This window comes from Aspergillus ibericus (genome assembly GCF_003184845.1).
Source record: "Aspergillus ibericus CBS 121593 unplaced genomic scaffold BO80scaffold_45, whole genome shotgun sequence".
Classification (NCBI taxonomy): Eukaryota; Fungi; Ascomycota; class Eurotiomycetes; order Eurotiales; family Aspergillaceae; genus Aspergillus; species Aspergillus ibericus.
In genome coordinates, this window is record NW_020292143.1 from 137,871 (window position 1) to 156,485 (window position 18,615).

At 51.4% G+C, this 18,615-nt stretch overlaps 8 protein-coding genes across 8 annotated transcripts; 3 read left to right on the plus strand and 5 right to left on the minus strand.

Moving 5' to 3' along the window:
* The first annotated feature begins 225 nt into the window (after positions 1-225).
* BO80DRAFT_467822 (uncharacterized protein) lies at positions 226-1,524 on the plus strand. Its single transcript, XM_025722886.1, has 2 exons — positions 226-497; positions 567-1,524. The coding sequence occupies exons 1-2, from the start codon at positions 312-314 to the stop codon at positions 1,434-1,436; spliced, it is 1,056 nt and encodes a 351-aa protein (XP_025571733.1). The 5' UTR covers positions 226-311; the 3' UTR covers positions 1,437-1,524.
* A 146-nt stretch (positions 1,525-1,670) lies between these two features.
* BO80DRAFT_364027 (RecQ family helicase MusN) lies at positions 1,671-6,453 on the minus strand (the record flags this gene model as incomplete). The annotated part of the gene is made up of 4 exons (XM_025716131.1): positions 1,671-2,188; positions 2,239-2,317; positions 2,372-5,988; positions 6,042-6,453. 4 exons carry the CDS (start codon positions 6,451-6,453, stop codon positions 1,671-1,673), a joined length of 4,626 nt encoding a protein of 1,541 aa, XP_025571734.1.
* Positions 6,454-7,086: 633 nt separating this feature from the next.
* BO80DRAFT_414749 (putative Kelch repeats protein) lies at positions 7,087-9,433 on the plus strand. Its single transcript, XM_025718113.1, has 3 exons — positions 7,087-7,675; positions 7,728-7,873; positions 7,924-9,433. Exons 1-3 carry the CDS (start codon positions 7,231-7,233, stop codon positions 9,349-9,351), a joined length of 2,019 nt encoding a protein of 672 aa, XP_025571735.1. The 5' UTR covers positions 7,087-7,230; the 3' UTR covers positions 9,352-9,433.
* Positions 9,434-10,402: 969 nt separating this feature from the next.
* Positions 10,403-12,393, minus strand: BO80DRAFT_192306 (MFS general substrate transporter). The gene is made up of 3 exons (XM_025714125.1): positions 11,518-12,393; positions 11,238-11,437; positions 10,403-11,131 (listed from the first exon to the last, which is right to left on the minus strand). The coding sequence occupies exons 1-3, from the start codon at positions 12,026-12,028 to the stop codon at positions 10,616-10,618; spliced, it is 1,227 nt and encodes a 408-aa protein (XP_025571736.1). The 5' UTR covers positions 12,029-12,393; the 3' UTR covers positions 10,403-10,615.
* Positions 12,270-13,196, minus strand: BO80DRAFT_428261 (uncharacterized protein; the record flags this gene model as incomplete). The annotated part of the gene is made up of 2 exons (XM_025720210.1): positions 12,270-12,805; positions 12,882-13,196. Coding segments are annotated over 2 exons (505 nt in total), but the record flags the coding sequence as incomplete, so codon positions are not given.
* A 218-nt stretch (positions 13,197-13,414) lies between these two features.
* Positions 13,415-14,206, minus strand: BO80DRAFT_363973 (Zn(II)2Cys6 transcription factor; the record flags this gene model as incomplete). Its single annotated transcript, XM_025716126.1, has 2 exons — positions 13,415-14,086; positions 14,147-14,206. The coding sequence occupies 2 exons, from the start codon at positions 14,204-14,206 to the stop codon at positions 13,415-13,417; spliced, it is 732 nt and encodes a 243-aa protein (XP_025571738.1).
* Positions 14,207-14,396: 190 nt separating this feature from the next.
* BO80DRAFT_428262 (pyridoxal phosphate-dependent decarboxylase family protein) lies at positions 14,397-16,404 on the minus strand. The gene has a single exon (XM_025720211.1). It carries the CDS (start codon positions 16,001-16,003, stop codon positions 14,483-14,485), a length of 1,521 nt encoding a protein of 506 aa, XP_025571739.1. The 5' UTR covers positions 16,004-16,404; the 3' UTR covers positions 14,397-14,482.
* BO80DRAFT_428263 (proline iminopeptidase) lies at positions 16,399-18,608 on the plus strand. The gene is made up of 9 exons (XM_025720212.1): positions 16,399-16,674; positions 16,732-16,976; positions 17,027-17,271; positions 17,344-17,429; positions 17,482-17,646; positions 17,701-17,721; positions 17,771-17,909; positions 17,976-18,072; positions 18,132-18,608. Exons 1-9 carry the CDS (start codon positions 16,632-16,634, stop codon positions 18,441-18,443), a joined length of 1,353 nt encoding a protein of 450 aa, XP_025571740.1. The 5' UTR covers positions 16,399-16,631; the 3' UTR covers positions 18,444-18,608.
* The last annotated feature ends 7 nt before the right edge of the window (positions 18,609-18,615 follow it).

Here is an 18,615-nt window from a genome sequence, read left to right on the forward strand (position 1 = left end):
GGCCAGGGACAAGGAGATAGAAAGATGGGGGTGGAAGGGGGAGATGGATGGGCAAAGAGAGCGTTCGCTGGGGTCGCGGTGAGGCGAGGAAAGAGAAGACGTTCAGAGTTGCGACCTTCGCGGGCCCAACCCAACCTCGCGCTAGACCGCTTTCGGTCCCGCCCTCACGTGTTCTCCCCTGCAAAACACCGCCAGCCATCAGGTCGCTCTATACCATGCGCTGGTCGACGAGCGGGTTTGGGGGAATTCAAACAGACATCAGAGAGTGACGCCTACGCAGTCTATCAACTCCCCCCATCAGGCCATTCCCCATGGACGTGTCGCAGGAAACCGTGGACAAAGTCCAGCGCTTCGCGGAGAAGCGCCAACGCGCCGAGGAGTTCTACGAAAACCAACAAATTAGCCCAGCGACTCTACAGGCGTACAACCGAAAATTGGATGACACGCTACGGGAACTGCAAGACCAAGTCAGGCGCCAAGAAGATGACCTGCGCAAGGTATGTATCGAAAACCAAGACGTTCTGTCTATACATTCCGCCCGTAGGTCGGCTCTGACGATTGAATAGCTGCGCGAGGTCAATTCCTTCGATCTCTCCAAAATGGGCACGGATACTTGGTCGCGGGTGGCCCAAGTACGCAGAGCCAAGAGAGCTTACGACTCGCTTCTGAAATCCGAGGCCGAGTTTCCGGCCTCGGGATCCCCGCTACCTTCTCTACTAGCCCTTGAGGAGACGTCGCATCTAGTCAAGGACACTAAAGTCTCCGTCTCGATGACGGCGGAGAAACTCTCGGCCACTCGCCAACGTCTCAAGGCAGAGGAGGCGAATCTCCGCGATGCCCAGTCGATCCGAGATGGTCTGCAAAGGCGCATACAGACCACCGGCAGCGAGAAAGCGACCAAGGAGAAAAAGACCGCTTCTCAGCTAGCTCGAGAACTCGCGGAGCAGCAACAAGAGAAGCAGGATGAGCTTGACCGAGCCACAGAGGAGATGAAGATGACGCTCTACACCTTTGTCGACGAATCCCTTGCGTCCATGCTGGCTGCGGAAGCCCTTGGGGGCCCCACGGTGGGTGACGCCGCAGAGGTCTCTGATGAAACCTTGAAACTAGGCTATACAAACCATGGTAAACCCAAAAAGCCCAAGAATCCGGAAGCAGCAAATCCAGAAGCAGAGAATCTAGATCCCATCCAGCGCCGAATCGACGAGATTCTTCCCCGCCAAAGGAACGACCAGCCATCAAATCGCAGAGAGGCTGCAGCTCTGGAGATGCGCAATCTGCTAGATGCTTTGCTGGAGGCAGGCTCCTCCTATATCGAGGTACCCCGAGAATCCGCTGCGTCAAGGTTCTTAGTCAGGGCCAAAGTTGCTCAGTTCCACCCCCGTGATGCAAGAAGGCTAAGGTTGATTGATTTCGGGCGTTCATTAGACGATTGAATGACGACAGCATGATTCGTCATATAATACATAACATTCAGGGTATAATCAGGTGAAGAAAGCAGGCTGTATATATTTTCACGAAAAGCCAAGGCGCCTAGTGCGGGCCACCGTACCAACATTTGATCCCCCACAGCATAACGCCCGTACATGCGCTTGAGAAAAAACATAACTCTCGCCGTAATACCGTAAATTTCATTTTGGAAGTCGAGGATGTGGCACTCAGGAAAGCTGTCAGATAGGCATCATCCCAATTCGACTGGTTGGCTGTTTCGCCTTGGCACTTTTTCGGGGGAAAGAGGCACGGTTATCCGTGCGATCACCTGATTTTCTCCTGGCTCCCGGCGTTTTGGTCCTAGATCTGGGGGCAGCGCTCTTCTGACGAGGGCGCTTGTCTGTTGGACGTTTCCGAGACCTAGGTCTACTGGACTTCTCAGGGGCATCCTCCTCGTCGGCAGAGTCGAGGCCAGCGGTTTGTTGCGAGAAGTACCGACTGGACACAGTCTCATCCAGATTGAGTGTCGTCCCATGGTCCGTAAAGATACCGCCGTCGCTGAATTCATCCTCGGTACTCGTAAGGTTAATCACGTTGTGGTGGTTGGGATCCGGAACCACCCCATCAGCATCATCCTGCTCTTTCTTCAACTCCGCGTAACGGCGTTGCGTGTCGCGGACAAGTTTCAGAATTTGGGCTCCATATCGGTGAACTTTATCGGTATCGATCCCTGGAATCGCGGCAAGTTCCGTCATATCTGGCTGAAGGTCAGTTCTGTGCGCAGCTATCGCTGAGGGAAGTTCTCACCTTTGGGGAAAACAATGACCATCTCACGCAGGATGCTGTCCGTAAACGGTTGGTTGCGAAGGCCTTTCTGCAAAACAAGCTGTTGGGGTTGTCAGTACCATTCTATGTCCCTTTCAAACGAGAGCACACTCACGTCTTGACAATAGTTCTTGGCGTAAACCATGAAATCCTCCGCAACTGCCTTGTGAAGAGGATCCAGCTGCTCAAATCGACGGTCTTGGGTGATTGGCGGGCCAGGGGTGCGCCTTCGCTCTTGTTGTGGTTTGCCGGCGATTCGAATCCTTTCGAAGCCATCACTGTCTTCATCCGCAGTGGAGTCACCCTCGGCGCCACGGTACTGGAAACGAGCGAGACGACGCTGATTCGCCGCTTGCACAGGTGACGAGACATTCGTGGATTGCGGATGATACTCTTTGCCGCCATCAGCCCGCGATCCTACATTCGACCTCCGTCCCTTTCCATTCGGTGAAACTCGCACGTCCAGCTTCAGTTTACAACGCCCGCTCTCAAAATCCGCGGCTCGCCGCCCAAGTTTGATATACTGAATAGCAAATTTGCTGCCATTGACGACATTCTCCTCAACCAGAGCTCCCTCGCCAAGGAGTCTATGGAACAGGCGTTCTGCTTCCCCTAGTTCTAAGTCCGAACCGTCGCCGTGGCCAGGAGCTTGACGGTGTTGAGGAGATCTAAATCTCTTCACACTCCCACGAAAGATGTTCACGCAGTACGACATGGTAACCTTGTCGTCAATGCTCTGAAAGTAGCGAACGACCTTTATGGCGGAGGCAGCATGGTGGGAGAAGTCGTGGAGCTCGAAGACAGAATCAGATTTGCAATTATCACACGAGGCATTGCAGTCCTGTCGACGGAAGTACTCATTGAAGTAGGCAAGAATTTGCACTCTCCTGCAGTCGCTCTTGTTTTCGCAGTACTGTACGACGTTGTGGAGCATCTGCCGTTGCCGATTCTTCTGCTGCTTGCTCCCGTCGCTCTTGTCAATCATGCTAGAAATGGTCGTTGTGTCTTTATAGCAGTAATAGAGGTAGCAGCCAGACCGCTTCCCGTCTCGACCAGCCCGCCCCGTTTCCTGGTAGTATCCCTCCAGACTCTTGGGAATGCTGTGGTGAATCACGAAACGCACATCAGGTTTGTCGATACCCATCCCAAAAGCGATTGTTGCGACTATAACGTGAGTCCTTCCAGCTTGCCAGCCCTGCTGAACTTCTGCACGCGCTTCCGAATCCATACCGGCGTGATAATGTGCTGCTTTGATGCGATAGTCATCCCGCAGGCTGCTCGCAACTTTTTCACATGTCTTGCGCGATAGGCAATATACAATGCCAGACTTGTTCGGGTATGAAGTCTTGATCGTATTGGCTATGCTGGCCAGAAGCTCCGTTCCCTTTTTCTTGATCCGCACCTCATACGTCAAGTTCGGCCGGTTGAAACTCTGGGAGAACACCTCGCAGCCTTCCATCTTCAGGTTATGGATGACGTCCACTTTGACATTCTCAGTGGCAGTCGCCGTCAGTGCCATCATGGGGACTCCGGGTAACTGATTCCTAAGTTCTCCAAGCTCTTTATAGTCAGGACGGAAATCGTGTCCCCACTGACTGACACAATGCGCTTCATCGATGACAAGACGTGCGAGCCTACGACTGCGGTTGAGTTTTTCCAAGCTTCGAGTGATGGCCTGGCTTTTATTGATCATTTCCGGTGTAATGTATAGCAGTTCAATGTCTTCCTCCGGCATGGAGCCCGACAAGGTACTCATGATCCATTGCCGCTGCTCCCTCGGTGTCTCTCCGTTCAACAGGTATGCCTTGATGTTCAATCGATTCAGATGGGACACTTGGTCCTGCATCAAACTAAGCAGTGGGGATACCACGATTGTAACTCCTCTTGTGGAGCCAGAAGTAACAACCGAGGGTAGTTGGTAACAAAGGGACTTGCCTCCCCCAGTGGGCATCAGGACAAATGTATCCTTTCCACTCAAAGTCGCGTCTATGGCCTCGAGTTGATTGAGACGGAACCCACGAAGTTGGAAACGATCCTTCAGAGCGTTCCGGACGTCCTTGGACCATGCATGTTGGTTCCACAGAGCGGTATGGCTTTGTGACTTCTGTTGGGAAGGGGGAATCCGAGAGACGTTGCCTGAAGTTTCAGCGAAAACCTTGCGACTCTGGGGCTCGTGACCTTCTGTCGCGAATGAGTAGGAATTATCGAGAAAGCCGGCCGCTTCGAGCATTTCTTCATCATCCAAGTCAAACTCATCTGGCTCTTCAGTTGGAAGCGTGGGTGAGCCCATGGTCCGAGTAAACGTATCTTCATCATCCAGGGTCGTAGGATCGTCGTAGTCAAATGCCCTGTAACTTGAAGTACCATTGGTGTTTTTGAAGGATAGGTCTGAGACCCGGGTAGAAATCTCAGACCGTGAGCCATTGTAGTCCATTGTTGACCGTGTGATAGATCGAGACGATGGCCCTGATAGTATCGTGTCATCCATCGCCGAGATCGACAGAGAAGATGGACGAGGCAACGGGGTTGGCCGCTCTAGCCCACGAGGGAGAATTTCGGGGTTGGATGGTTGAATAGACATTAACTTAGATCGTGCAAGCAGAAGTTGTATGTTCGACTCAACCTTCTCCAGCCGAGTTGCTGCTTCTCGACTTTCCGCTAGCTCTGGCATCGTATGTGGATCCCCACCCTGTGTAATGACCTGCATGATTCTTTTCTTAAGCATATTCCTCTTTGAGTCGTGAGATTGATATGCCGTCCGATGCTGCTTCAACAATTCAATCGCTTCTATACGGTCTGTGAGGGTTTTGTTTTCGGCGATCAAGTCAGGTGCGAGCTCTCCCTTCATTGCCCGTTCATACACTATCTCAGAGTTCTTCGTAAGCGTGGTTTTGAGACTTGCGATTGCTCCTTCAAGAGACTCTGCTGACAGGGCCAGGAACTTTGCCACTTCTTCATTCTGAGGTTGGGACGCGGGAGAATTGGTAGAAGCAGGTACATGAGTCATCTGACTAGGGGTGGACAACGTCTCTTTCTTGGTTTTACGAATGCTGGAAGGCACGATATCCATCACATCAGATGCCGGCGGGGAAGCACGTGTCGTCTTTCTGACAGGGCTAACAGCCGGATGCTCGTCTGAGCTATCTTGGTTAGGCAGGATTGGATAGAGCGACTCGTTCGAGTCTAACGTCGGGCCCTCTCCGTCGTGAATCCAGTCGTCAAACAAGTTGTCATCACCATCGTCGTCCGAGTCAGCGATGACATGATCAACGCGAGAACTCTGAGAGAACGGAGGAGCGGCTGCCGGTTCCTTCGCCCGACGAGATGCAGTGTCATTCTTGGTCGTGCGAGGTGACTTTTTGTGTGGGAGACGCGCCGGGGTGGGATGGGATTTCGCAGTTTCAACAGCCTTCAATGGCGAGCGCGGTTTAGAGCTGGTCTTCCGTGGTGAAACAAGATCAGATATGTATTCATCGCTCTTCCGCTTTTTCCCGCGCTTCTCGAGAGGCTCTTGCCGGGATGCAGCGTCTTCGGTCCATAACCGATGTGGCTCACCGAACCCATCGAAAGTGCTGGACGAAAGAGCGGTTTGATCAAAATCGCCAGTCAAGTCAATTGTATCAATATCGTACTCGGGTATTGGCGACCTGATATGCAATGGCCGTTTCGATCCGAAAGGCGTCAAGGAATGCGTCTTGGGGCTGCGAATGGTAGAATGGGGACTCTGGTCACCTTTTTGGCGTAAGTCGCTATAGATCTCGCAACAATCATGTCTATTACTGTACCTTTGATTTTTGTGCTCGGGACCTCCTCACGCCTTCTGGCAGGCGATTTTGCAGGCTGGCTACTTTTAAGTGGTTTCGGCGTGGGAACGGGGTCTTTTGCAAGACTGAGCATCCGCGGTTTGCGTCCGGATCCCGGAGTAAGAAGCAGTCGGGCCATTTCGGTGTCTGGATCAACCTCCTCCTTCTTTTCCTTCACATTGTTTGCAGTAACTGGTTGGGTACTCGGTTGCAAATCATCGATTTGGATCTCCTCTGGCTGGCTGGCCAATATTCCCGACACTGGCACCGGAGCAGTAGGATTTCGGTCGGCCGCGCTACGAAACTCGTGCGCGAACGGAGATAAGGAGGGGTAAAGGGAAGGGCCTTGCTGCAACAGCCATTTGAGGTGAGCTGTTAGGTTATTTTTAGTCATAAGGTCGTATTTTTTGTTCTCATGGTTCTATATCAACGAGTTGCAACATAACAATCGCATGGGCGTTCAGCTAGCTGCCGAACAACAACAATCAGTTGCTTGAATCCATCGAGGCCGTTGCCCCGACGCGTCCCGGCGCGTCGTCACGTGGGCGGTGACATGCCATCACCAGACACGATCCTAACAATTATCTACGTTTCTTAACGTTAATAGGGACAACTCTTATAAAGACAATTGCAAGCTAGAGCTTCGCTTCTAGACTAGCAAAGTATTGGTCTCACAATCGTGACCATTTAACAAGACTTACTTACTGCCTTCATCAAGTTGGTTCAAAAGGCCAATGATAAGTGCCGCTATCTTACTTCTCGACAATGTATTGCTGTAACTAAACATAATAACACATCGCATGATCCGGCAATCCAAGCATGAGGTTCGTTTATCTCAGGTTTGAGATATCCGAAGCTTCTGCTTGATCTATGAGTCATGTTATTATGCTGACTTCGACCCAGAGCGCTCATTTTTCGGCCTAGAAGGTCGATCGATCGATCAATATCGTAATCGTTTTACAGGTAAAGTAAGAGGGGCTTTTTCCGAACTTTTTTTCTGGGCCCAAAAAACCCCGTGCTGAACGGAGTATTCCGTAGCAAGTAGAATATCAAACCCATAACTCCACCGATAAGAGGTGATAACCAAACGGCACCGTCGAATACGGACATCCTCGCTGCAATTGTCTAGAAAGCAAGGGAAAGCTCACCCGTATCACCTAAGCTCATCACCATGGGCAAGAAGAACAAGAAGTCCGCCGAGCACAAGGAGCGTGTAGCAGCGAAGCAGTCCAAGAAGGCTGACAAGAAGGAGAAGAAGGGCAAGGGCAAGGGCAAGGATGCCGACAGTGATGTCGAAGATGCGGACTTGGATGCCATTCTCGCCCAGTATGCTGAGGAACAAGCGAAGTTCCTCAAGGTCACTGAGGTCATTGGCGGACCACCGACTCCGCGCTCGTCTGCAACGGTCCTGGCTTCTCCCTCGAATCGGAATGAGCTGCTAGTCTATGGCGGAGAGTACTTTGATGGTACCCTTGCCACGTTCTTCAACAATCTCTTCGTTTACAATATCGATCGTGGAGAGTGGAGAGAAGTCACCAGTCCGAATAGTCCCCTTCCTCGGAGTGGACATGCTTGGTGCCGCGGTGGAAATACCGGCGGTGTCTACTTGTTTGGTGGTAAGTGGTTCTATGGAAATTTCAGTTTTCAGGGCTCTGATTTCTGGAATAGGAGAGTTCTCTTCGCCCAAGCAAGGCACGTTCTATCACTACAACGATTTCTGGCACCTTGATCCCTCAACGAGGGAATGGAGTCGTCTGGAGACAAAGGGCAAGGGTCCTCCGGCCAGAAGTGGTCACAGAATGACATACTTTAAGGTTCGTTTTCCTGACTTCCAGTGAAGGACATCCTGTCTAACGAAACACAGAACTACATTATCCTCTTCGGAGGATTCCAGGACACCTCCCAGCAAACCAAGTATCTTCAAGACTTGTGGATCTATGACTGCTCTAGATTCACCTGGTTCAACCCCACGCTTCCACCAGCATCCCAGAAGCCCGACCCTCGGTCTTCCTTCTCCTTCCTCCCGCACGAGACTGGCGCCGTTCTCTACGGTGGATATTCGCGTGTGAAGGCCACCACAGGCATCAACGGTAAGCCCGTCAAGCACGGCCCTCAGCGCATGACCATGAAGCCCATGGTGCACCAAGACACCTGGTTTCTCCGGATCACGCCTCCTGCTCCCGACGCTCCTGCCAATGCTGCGCCCACCGTCCGTTGGGAGCGCCGGAAGAAGCCCACCAACTCACCCAACCCCGCTCGTGCCGGTGCCACCATGGCATACCACAAGGGACGTGGCATCATGTTCGGTGGTGTCCACGATGTCGAGCTGAGTGAAGAAGGCATTGACAGTGAATTCTTCGATACCATGTTCGCCTGGAACACCGACCGGAATCGCTTTTTCCCCTTGGCTCTCCGCCGGCCCCGAGCCCAGGGGAAAAAACAGCTCGCAAACCAGATCAAGTCCCGAGACCGGAGCAAGGCCGATGAGGAGGAGCTGTTGCAGAACTTGAAGGCTCTGGAGGCCAAGGGAGGCATCCGTAGTCAGGATGACGACGACCTTGAACTGAACCCAGTTAAAAAGGATGAAGAGCCCGAGCAACCGGAGAAGCCAGCGATCGTCCGCTTCGAGATGCCCCACCAGAGATTCAATGCACAATTGGCAGTCCAGGACGACACTCTATTCATCTTTGGCGGAACTTTCGAAAAGGGAGATCGGGAGTTCACATTCAACGACTTGTACTCGATCGACCTGGTCAAGCTCGATGGCGTCAAGGAGATCTTCTACAATGAGCCTGGAAACTGGCATCTCCTCAACGAGGCAGACAGCGACGAGGAAATGGACGAAGACGAAGAAGAGGAGCTCGAAGACGAGGAGGAAGAGGAGGACGCGATGTCGCTGGATACCGCTTCCCCTGCACCCACGGAAGTAACCGTGCCCTCCGTGACCCAGGAAATGGAGCAACTGGAAGTGGAAGAACAAGAAGGCGAGCCCTCCGTACAGGACAGCAGACCTCCTCCTCGTCCTTTCGAGAGTCTGCGTGAGTACTTCAGCCGCACATCCGAGGACTGGCAGAGAATCCTCTTGGAGACTCTGAAAGAAAAGGGAACCGCCACAGAGAAGAACATCAAGGAGCTGCGGAAAGACGCATTCAATATGGCGGAAGAGAAATGGTGGGATAGCAGAGAGGAGATTATGGCTCTGGAAGATGAGCAAGAAGAGGCTGGTATCGGCGAGGTTGTTAGCATTGCTGATAGAGGCGACAATGTTGGAGGTGCCGGACGACGCAGGTGATGCTGGTTACTGCAGCAGATTGGGGATATACCTTGGATAAAAATAGCTCTGTTTTCAAATCGCATTAAGAGTCCAACTCTCTACACTTCTTCCTGCCCACATTCAAATAGAATGATGTTGCTTTAACAAATCCAACCCCAAATATCACTCAGCCCTCTCAACCAGCCCATGTATAACACTAGGAGCCTAAGGCTACAAACACGCCTCAGGCTCATCTGATAAAACGTCTAGACTCCCAAAGAAACCTGAACCTCAAGCAATCGCGAAAATCCACCTTCCAGGGCAAACCAATGAAATAGAAGCCCTGGGACGCGTCGACGTAACTAACTAACAGGGATATCCTTTGATGTCTGGATTACTTCACTGATGGGGGATCTGATCCGAAGGGTGTTGATGGCCTGAGGCAGCCAGTTACACGATGTGATATACAATTGTGATGTGCCCTCCATACAATGGACAGGCTACCAGAGGTGGTCTGATCAGGGAATGCGGCAGGCTAGAGAAGACAATTACCCTAGCTATAACTAGCTGTACTTATCCCCCATCGATAGTGAGAATTATCATCATCACACTTGTACCTCAATTCAGGTTTCAAATTTCTTGGGTGATGTGCAGGGTACCACTAGGATGTGAAAAAGGCGCAAAGTTTTGTCTACATTCCTGGCGCCCTGAAGCTAAATCATTCAATTGTATCGGAGCAGAATCAATGTGGTCTAAATTATTCACGGGCTCAGGTCGAACCCAATCGTGCCCCCCTCCCCTTTGGTCATTGGCATCCTCGTGCTCGAACAAGGTCTTTGTTCAGGCGTGTCCATTGATCTTAACGCTCTGCATATAAAGTAGGCCTTGTTCAGTCAGTTTGCAATGATCCGTAGAGTCTGGTTGCCATTGACTGTCACGTTGAGATCTGGAAACCGGGGCCAGGTAAGGAGATACACCAGCGGTTGCGTGAAAACGGGTTATGTTCCGAGCATATGCCACATGAGCCACGAGTTCATCGCCTCTGCGTCACTGCTTTCACACGCCTATAGGGTTCATCTTCGAAGCTAGTGGTTGTGATCGTGACCCCAAATGGGAACTAGATGTGTTGATATCAGAATAGCAGCCTACTATCTAATCAGTAGACATGTACTGCAGTTTCGGCTCGAAGAACCGCCGAGACTTTCGCAACAGGCAATAGGGGTCACGGAAGGAGGTGTAGCTAAGATAGCACGATACAAAGGAAAAGCCAAATCAACACATCACTGGAATGCATCACAGACTTTCAAACCTTGACTGGGAGGTGAGGACCGGCGATAATTAGACGGGCCCCTATCAAGGACAACGACCCAACCATCAGAGCAGCCCCGGCCCAGAGTTGTGCGGGTAAATAACTGTCATCTCCAGACCGCGCAATCAAAGCCCCCGCTACCGAAGGTCCCGTCAGGGGACCAAAGCTCATCATGGCAAGTGCCATCCCAACCCGAGTGCCGATCTTATCCAGGTCCTTCGTCAAAGATGGCACCGTACCAGCAAACAGACCCATGGCAGCCGCGGAAGCAAGACCATAGAACACCGCGAAGATATACAAGCCAGCCACATTGTGGACGCCCGCCCAACAGAACATCAAAACCCCACATATGCCGACCCACGGAATCAAGCAGTTCAGCGGCCCTATGTACCTATCCGCGAGATATCCACAGGGCGCACGGATTGGAATCCCGCATGCATTGATCACGATGACTAGGTTGACACCTGCGCGGGCAGAAAGACCTAGAGTGTCGGTCGCGTACACTTGAATCTAGGTTTTCTTAGATTTTGTCCGCCTGCTCAAGTAGACCGAGAAGGAGACGATCGCCCGCGGGCGGGGGGGGGACGGAACAGGGGGCTAGGGATGCGCGACATACATAAAAGAACGCAAAGTAGAGGGTCCAGTAGAGGAGAAAGACCCCGAGAGTGAAAAGCATATAGGCTGGCTCGGTGAATGCTCCCCATTCAACCAAGGGACCCGACTTGCGTGGCGGCAGTCGAGGACGTAGTAGGGCAAGTATAACCAGGAGCATGACAAAGACGACTAAACCCATGCACCGTACAGCCCATGGAAAGCCTTGGGGTGGGGGGGCGAAAATATTAAGATAATTAGAGTCCAAATCGGGATTACGTCAACAAAATGGAGGGTGGTCTCACCAATTCTTGGAGACAGGAACTGAATTATGGCTGGGAAGATAATCCCACCGGTACTGGTTCCGGTGGCAGCTGCCGTGACGGCGAACACACGGCGTCGAACAAAGTACGTGGACAGGAGTGTCACACTAGGCAACCACATAAGACCCTGACCGATACCAATGCAGAGCCCCTGGGAGAGAAATAACTGCCAGTAGACTGTCGCTAGGCTAGTCATGAAAGTTCCAAGTAATAACAAAAATGCACCAATGCTGACGACAAGCCGAGCTTGTCCAGCATCGGTCGCGCGCCCGGAGAGAGGGGAAATGAACAGGAGACAGAAGACCTGGAAGCCACCGATCCACGATATATCGGACGAGGTTTGCGGTAGAGCGACATCATAATGGTCTTGGAAGACGCTGAAGCTGGCTGCATAGCCCCATGTCACCGCAACCACCAAGTGGCCGGAGACCACTTGGGCCCAAGCGTGAAATCCACCATCGGGGGGAGGTGGGAGTGCGCCAGCGTTAGACATTCTTTTTAACGCTCTATGTTATTCCAATTCTTTAATTTGAAAAAGAAGACAAAGTACACGTCTGAGAGAACTTATAATAGATATAATAAAATCACTGTCTCACTGCTCATCAGCGATAGACGAACGGGGTGGCTAGGGACAAGAACATAGGACAGCAGGGCGACTTTATGCAATGGGTAGTCCTCGAAGGAACGCAGCTGGCTGGGAATGGGGGGATGCTGGCCACTGGTGCGGAGTCCGTCGGGGAAAAGGCTGCGGTCGACGGGGACGAGGCGCGGAAGGCCCGTGGGCATACCTCGCAATCCCGGGTTCACATCAAGCTGAACTGCCATGTTTGTGGTTGCTGGGACAATATAGTATATCTCTGAATCTTGATCTCGATTGTAGTACCGTTTGGTTTAAGAGCGTCTGGAAGACACGCCTCAGCTATATAGGCGACGAACTGCCATCAAGTGACTGAAAGTTGCATAACACACGGCCCATTGGTAGTGGCTGCGCTCAGATTAGGTGTTTGGACCGCACGGACTGTTTGCCGGCTGATAACAGCTTATGGATTGCGGTACATCTCCGACGTGCGTAAGTCAAGATCAAACGATTGCGCCAAATATTGGCTCCTGAAGCCACGAAGGAAGTATATAGTGACCCCTCCTGTGTCTGCACGAGCGGTGAACAAGTGAGACTCCTGAAAACAGCCTCTCCGCATCTTCCCCCGGCTTGCGAGGTCCCCGAGCATGAACGCATTCACATTGAAGGAGTTTTGGTCGGGTTTGGTGGCGTCTGTGTCCAATGGCATTGCCCGTCAGAAACCACTAACCACTAACCACACCCCTGATTATGCTGAAATAACACATACAAGGTACAAAGCTGCCATCCCTCCCACAAATCTGGTCCCCCTTGAGGAGCTACCTGCAAGCCATACCATGACTTATGCTGCGAAGACGGTTGCTTTTCCCTTAGATATTGTAGTCGTTCGAGGATTGATAGCCTCGATTCAGCCGGCCCCGAAACCATCTCTTTGGCCACATGAAGATGAAACAGTAGCGTAGAAGAATGCACGCTGGAGATCATACAAGGTAATTTGCCCTGAGCTCCCATGCAGGGAACAGAAAAGCAAATGTCCGAGGCGAGAGAAATAGCTCTCTGGTTAGCGTTATGAAGCGCTTTCATAGTAGAGGCATCGTCTGTTGTGCTCCCTAGTAGTTGAGCACATCGCTCACGTATGATCCTCGCTAGTTGGATGCGAACAACGCGAATATTATTCCAGCATCTCAACGTGTTGTAATCGGTAAACATCCAACCTGGTTACTGATGTGCTTGGGGGTTTCAGGTGTCTGTCTCCTTGAAATAAAAGAAGGCAGATGCTTGGATAACTGATCTAGATGGTTGTCAAGTATCGACTTCGTTGGCAAGGCAATCGAGAATAACAAGCTCTGTAAGGTGCGAGAACATTATGATGCCGCCCTCATCCATGAACTGACTAGTGCCCCTCAAGGACATTAATTTAACTGCACCTTGCAAATGTCCATTCCGCAGATTGAATTCTTGCCGTCCTGAATTGGCCACTCGCTCGAAAACACTCATGAGCAAAATGGAGAACAATGTTCTATCTAATAATGCCTCCTTCGGCGAGTGGATCGCTTTCCGTGTCAGAGACAAAGCTGATCCATAGCCAACCTGAGCATGATAAAGAGCTGGCCGACAACCTTGCAAAGACGAAAAGTTGGCCATGAACACAGCATTGATCACAGTGTCAAGAAGAGGGTAATCGTCAGATTTCGACGGATAAAAGACTTGCATGTACGAGAAGAGACCAGTTGGTGGTGTGTCTTGAACGTATTGCGAGATATAGAGGTACTTTGCACATTGTAGCACAGTGGGAAGGAGCCTCGTTGACAGAGGATCAGGGGAGGACTGACGCTGCAAAGAGCGTTTCCTCAGCACCTTCTCGGCCGTAGCAGGGGTCTCATCGAGAATGACCAGATCGGTGGGGTTTGCATATCCCGAGCATGATAGTCCTGCACGAGCACATTGTGAGCAGCAATCCTTCATCTTATCACACTAAAGACTAGTGTAAGCGCGGTTCATCCGGAAGTTCAACAGCAGAGGGGGTCTGGATACTTTAATGTCGCGTCTTCGGCACTCCCGGCACGATTTAGAAGGCTTTCCACGGTAGACCATACTGAGCGGTGTCAGGAGGTCTTCCACCTAGCCGTCGAATACTGAGGATTATGATGTTGCCTTAGGGGAAAAGCGAGAGCATTTATTGGTCGGACTCGAAAGTGACTGAACTCCCTTAGTCATCAACGTGTCCATGCATTGACACATGAACTGAACTATGATATGAAGAAACATGATGGAATGCGTATCTCACAATTATTAATGCCACTGGCATGGCGCGTATTAATCTCTATATCATATAAACATAAAGGGGTGCCGGGCTAGCCAGAAAATACTCTATGACAGTCCTCCAGCCACGCTATTCAAGACCTCTGTCACAAGCGCAAAATCCCTCTCTTCCTCGACCCTCCAATTCGAGATCGCGATCCTACAAGCTGGTCTGCCTTTCCAGGAGCTTCCAGACACCCACATCTTCGAAGTTGCGTTTATCCTTTTCGTTAGGTTGTTGTTCAACTCGTCGTCCTTCGCGCTGAGGAGTACTATGATGTAAGTCTGGTCAAGCAAAGCATCCTTGCTGGCCAGTTCTGGTAGTGCATTGTACTTGGGATGATCAAAGATCCATCCGGCAATCATTCTGCTGAGTCGAATCTGCTTCTGCAGCATTTCCCGATATCCAGTCCGACCATACGCCACAAGCGTGGCGTATGCTGGCAAGGCTCTGAACCGTCTTGAATTTTCCATTCCAATGTTGAGGGGAGAAGGAATCGAAGGGGCACCAGATTGGCCCCCAGTCAAGTAAGCTGCATTTGCGTTTTGGAAGACATTTTCTGCTTCACCGGAATGGCGACAAAAGAAGAAGCCACAATCATATGGCACGTTTAGCAGTTTGTGCGCATCGCCTGCGATGGAATCCGCCAGCTCCATGCCTTCGCATCCCTTTGAGATAGTGGAAAATTCCGCGCCCTCTAGAACACGGCCAAAAATGCCAAAGGCACCATCAACATGAAGCCAAGCCCCGTATTCGTCACAAAGGCGACGCAAGTTCTTCATTTCAGTCAAACTAGACGTCGCAAAGTGTCCAGTGTTCACCTCTCCACACGAGACAGTCACGATGCTCGCCTTGGTAGACCTTGCCAGTTCAGATTCAAGCCTCTCCAGATCAAATTGGAGATAATGACCATCCCGGCACATACTCTTAACGTTTGCGCGGCCAATCCCAAGTACCCCAGCCGCTTTTGTTAACGAAGAGTGGGGGAACGTTGTGAGAACTTGGACACCGGAGAGGCCTGTAGCCTGAATGAGTTCAAACAAGCCATACTCGCCAACGCTTCCGACAGCAATGCCCTTCTTCTTTGCAGCCGTCCGGAGGACAAACTCCCTCCCGCAGACTAACCCATGGATATTACTGGCTGTGCCTCCCGTGGTGAAAGTTCCATTACTCCAATGGTGCCGGTCTAGCCGTAGGAGATCTGCAAGAAGGCCCAATGCAGTGGCTTCGACGTCTGTCGATATCGAGTGCTCTGGCAGATGCACCTGGACATTCTGATCGTAAGCAGATACAAGATTGTCTGCGAACAGTGCGGCTGGGGTGGTGCCACCCGTAACGAATCCGTAATAATTGGGGTTTATACTGCTGCGATTGAAAGCTGGAACCAGATCATTCAGGATATGCTGCGTAGTGTTTTCAAAACCCGCCCCTGCATCAGTGAGAGACTCGGGCAAAGAGGCCCTGGCTCTTGACATGTCACTGGCAGTGGGCAGCACACCACCTGGTTGATAGGTTTGCGTGAGTTCCCATAGCTCTTGGTGTAGGTGGCCCTGCTCTTGAGCAGTTTTCTTGATATCTTTGAGCTCCATTGCACGACTTTTTTCTTTTGGCTCGATCTGGAATTCGGTCTGTCATCGAGGTACACCAGAAGAGACAAGTGCCGAACCTATGCGACACGGTCACTGCTTGTTGTCTTCAAAGTATTTTGGCAATATCTGCCGCGTTACAAGTCTTTATACTGTAGCTAGTCCGGCTATAGAGCGTGACTGAGTGAGCCGGCTGTACCTGCTACATTGAGGTAATTGAGGGAGCGGGTCTGCAAGGATCTCCGAGGGGTTCTGACGGGGTTTGACGGGGTTTGGCGAAGTCTGACGGGCGGAACCAGTGGGAAACGTTCCGGGGAAGCTAAGCAGGCAGCATAATTGGCAAATTGCATCTGGCCCCTGGATGGCCTCAGACTTGTAATGCTCGAAGCGATTGATAGGCGCGGTTATATGCCCGAAGCGGAGTGATGGCGGAGTCTGACAGCGCGGGCGAAGCTTTATCTATCTTGGGTCGGCGGCGTATTAGTTTCGAACATACCGTATTGAGAATCAACGGGGGCTAAAGCGACCCCGTCTTGACCACTTCTGCCGTCACGCCACCTCAATCACCTCGGGGAGCAATTGCACCCTCCAGAATAGTCCATCAAGTCAGGACCACCCCCAAGCCACGACCATGGCGGCTAAATTAATCGATCGGCGCTTCCATAACATCCCAGGTATGTTCGTTCTTCTGAGACAAAGAAATAGCACGGCTAAAAGGTGGGGTTGTCTAGGAAGGCTTCGAGTGGCTGAGCTGTTCTTTGATGTCCCTCTCAATTACAACAAGCCCACCGATGGCACTCTGAGACTTTTCGCCCGGAGCGTTCGTCGTCTGGTAACCCCGGCTGAGCCCCATGAGGGCATTAAGGATGACAAGCAGCTACCTTTTCTAGTGTACTTGCAGGGTGGTCCCGGAATGGGATGTCGCCCCCCGCAAGAGTATGGCTGGATTGGAACAGTCCTTGACAAGGGCTATCAGGTACCCGGTGTTTTTTGATTTGAATTAGATGAAGCTTTCTGACTGAGTAGGTCTTGTTCCTTGACCAACGTGGCACGGGCCTCAGTTCGACCATCACAGCAGGCACGCTTGCCCGCCAAGGCAATGCTATTAAACAAGCAGAGTATATGAAGAATTTCCGCGCAGACAGCATTGTCCGCGATTGTGAGGCTGTCCGTCGTTGTCTTACGACAGATTACCCTGAGGACAAACGGAAATGGAGCATCATCGGCCAAAGCTTCGGGGGTTTCTGCGCTGTAACCTACCTTTCCATGTTGTAAGCCAGCCTTCCCTCACAAGATTTTCCGAAATATTCCAACCAACAGACTAACTCTGCATCTACCACAAGCCCGGAAGGACTGGCCGAGGCCTTTATCTGTGGTGGTCTTCCTCCTCTTGTCGACAACCCTGATCCCGTCTATGCACGCACCTATGGTAAGTCACAACTCCATACCATTGACTACAAAATAAGCTAACCCACACAAAGAAAAGGTCCTCGAAAGAAACAAGGCATACTATTCTAAGTTCCCCGAGGACGTAGAACGCGTCAAGCAGATTGTCCAATATCTGAAGGACAACCAGGTTGCTCTGCCGACTGGAACTCTAACCCCGGAGCGATTCCAGCAACTGGGCATATTGTTCGGCATGCACGGTAAGCGGCATCGAGAGACGCCCATCTCTTGATATTTTTGCTAACATACCGCAGGTGGTCTCGACAGCATTCATGGTAACAGAATCTATAACTTAACATCCCCAGCCTCGCTAACACGAATTAGATCTCGTGCTCCGCGCCTGGAGCGACCTGGACATCTTCGGGTCTCTGACCCATCCCACTCTGACCTCAATCGACAGTTTCGGTGGCATGGACAACAATGTCATCTACGCCATCCTGCACGAGGCTATCTACTGCCAAGGGTGGGACCTCTCCCTCTCCATCTCCTATTACTCCTCAACATACAACTAACACCGTATTCCCGACAGGAAACCCTCCAACTGGTCCGCAGATAAGTTCCGCGCATCCAATCCCGACTTCCACATTGATACCACCAAGCCCGAAATCCTCTTCACCGGTGAAATGGTAAAAGTCCCCCTCTTGTCGACCACATACAACCCACTAACATAATAATCACTCCACAGGTCTACAAAGACATGTTCGAGTCATACACCGAACTCGCCAAGATCAGAGACGCAGCGGAAATCCTCGCATCAATTGACGACTGGCCCGCGCTTTACAACGAAGCCCAGCTGGCGAAGAACGAGGTCCCTGTTTACGCGGCCACTTTCGTAGACGATATGTATGTGCACTTTGATCATGCGCAGAACACCGCGGCCAAGATCAAGGGCATCAAGCAGTTTATTACGAATGTCATGTATCATAATGCGATTCGGGCCAAGTCGGATGAGCTTATTCAGCAGCTGTTTGCTTTGAGGGAGGATACGATTGACTAAGTGATCATGGTCATGGTCGGATTAAGAATACTGGGATAGTGGTGGAAGTATGTATATGGTTGATGTTAGTGTATTAATGGAGGTGCTGTGAATTTCTGTTGTGATGATGATTGTATGTCCTCCAACAAATGTCAGCCGTCATTCGATCCTTATATCTATAACCAGAACGCAG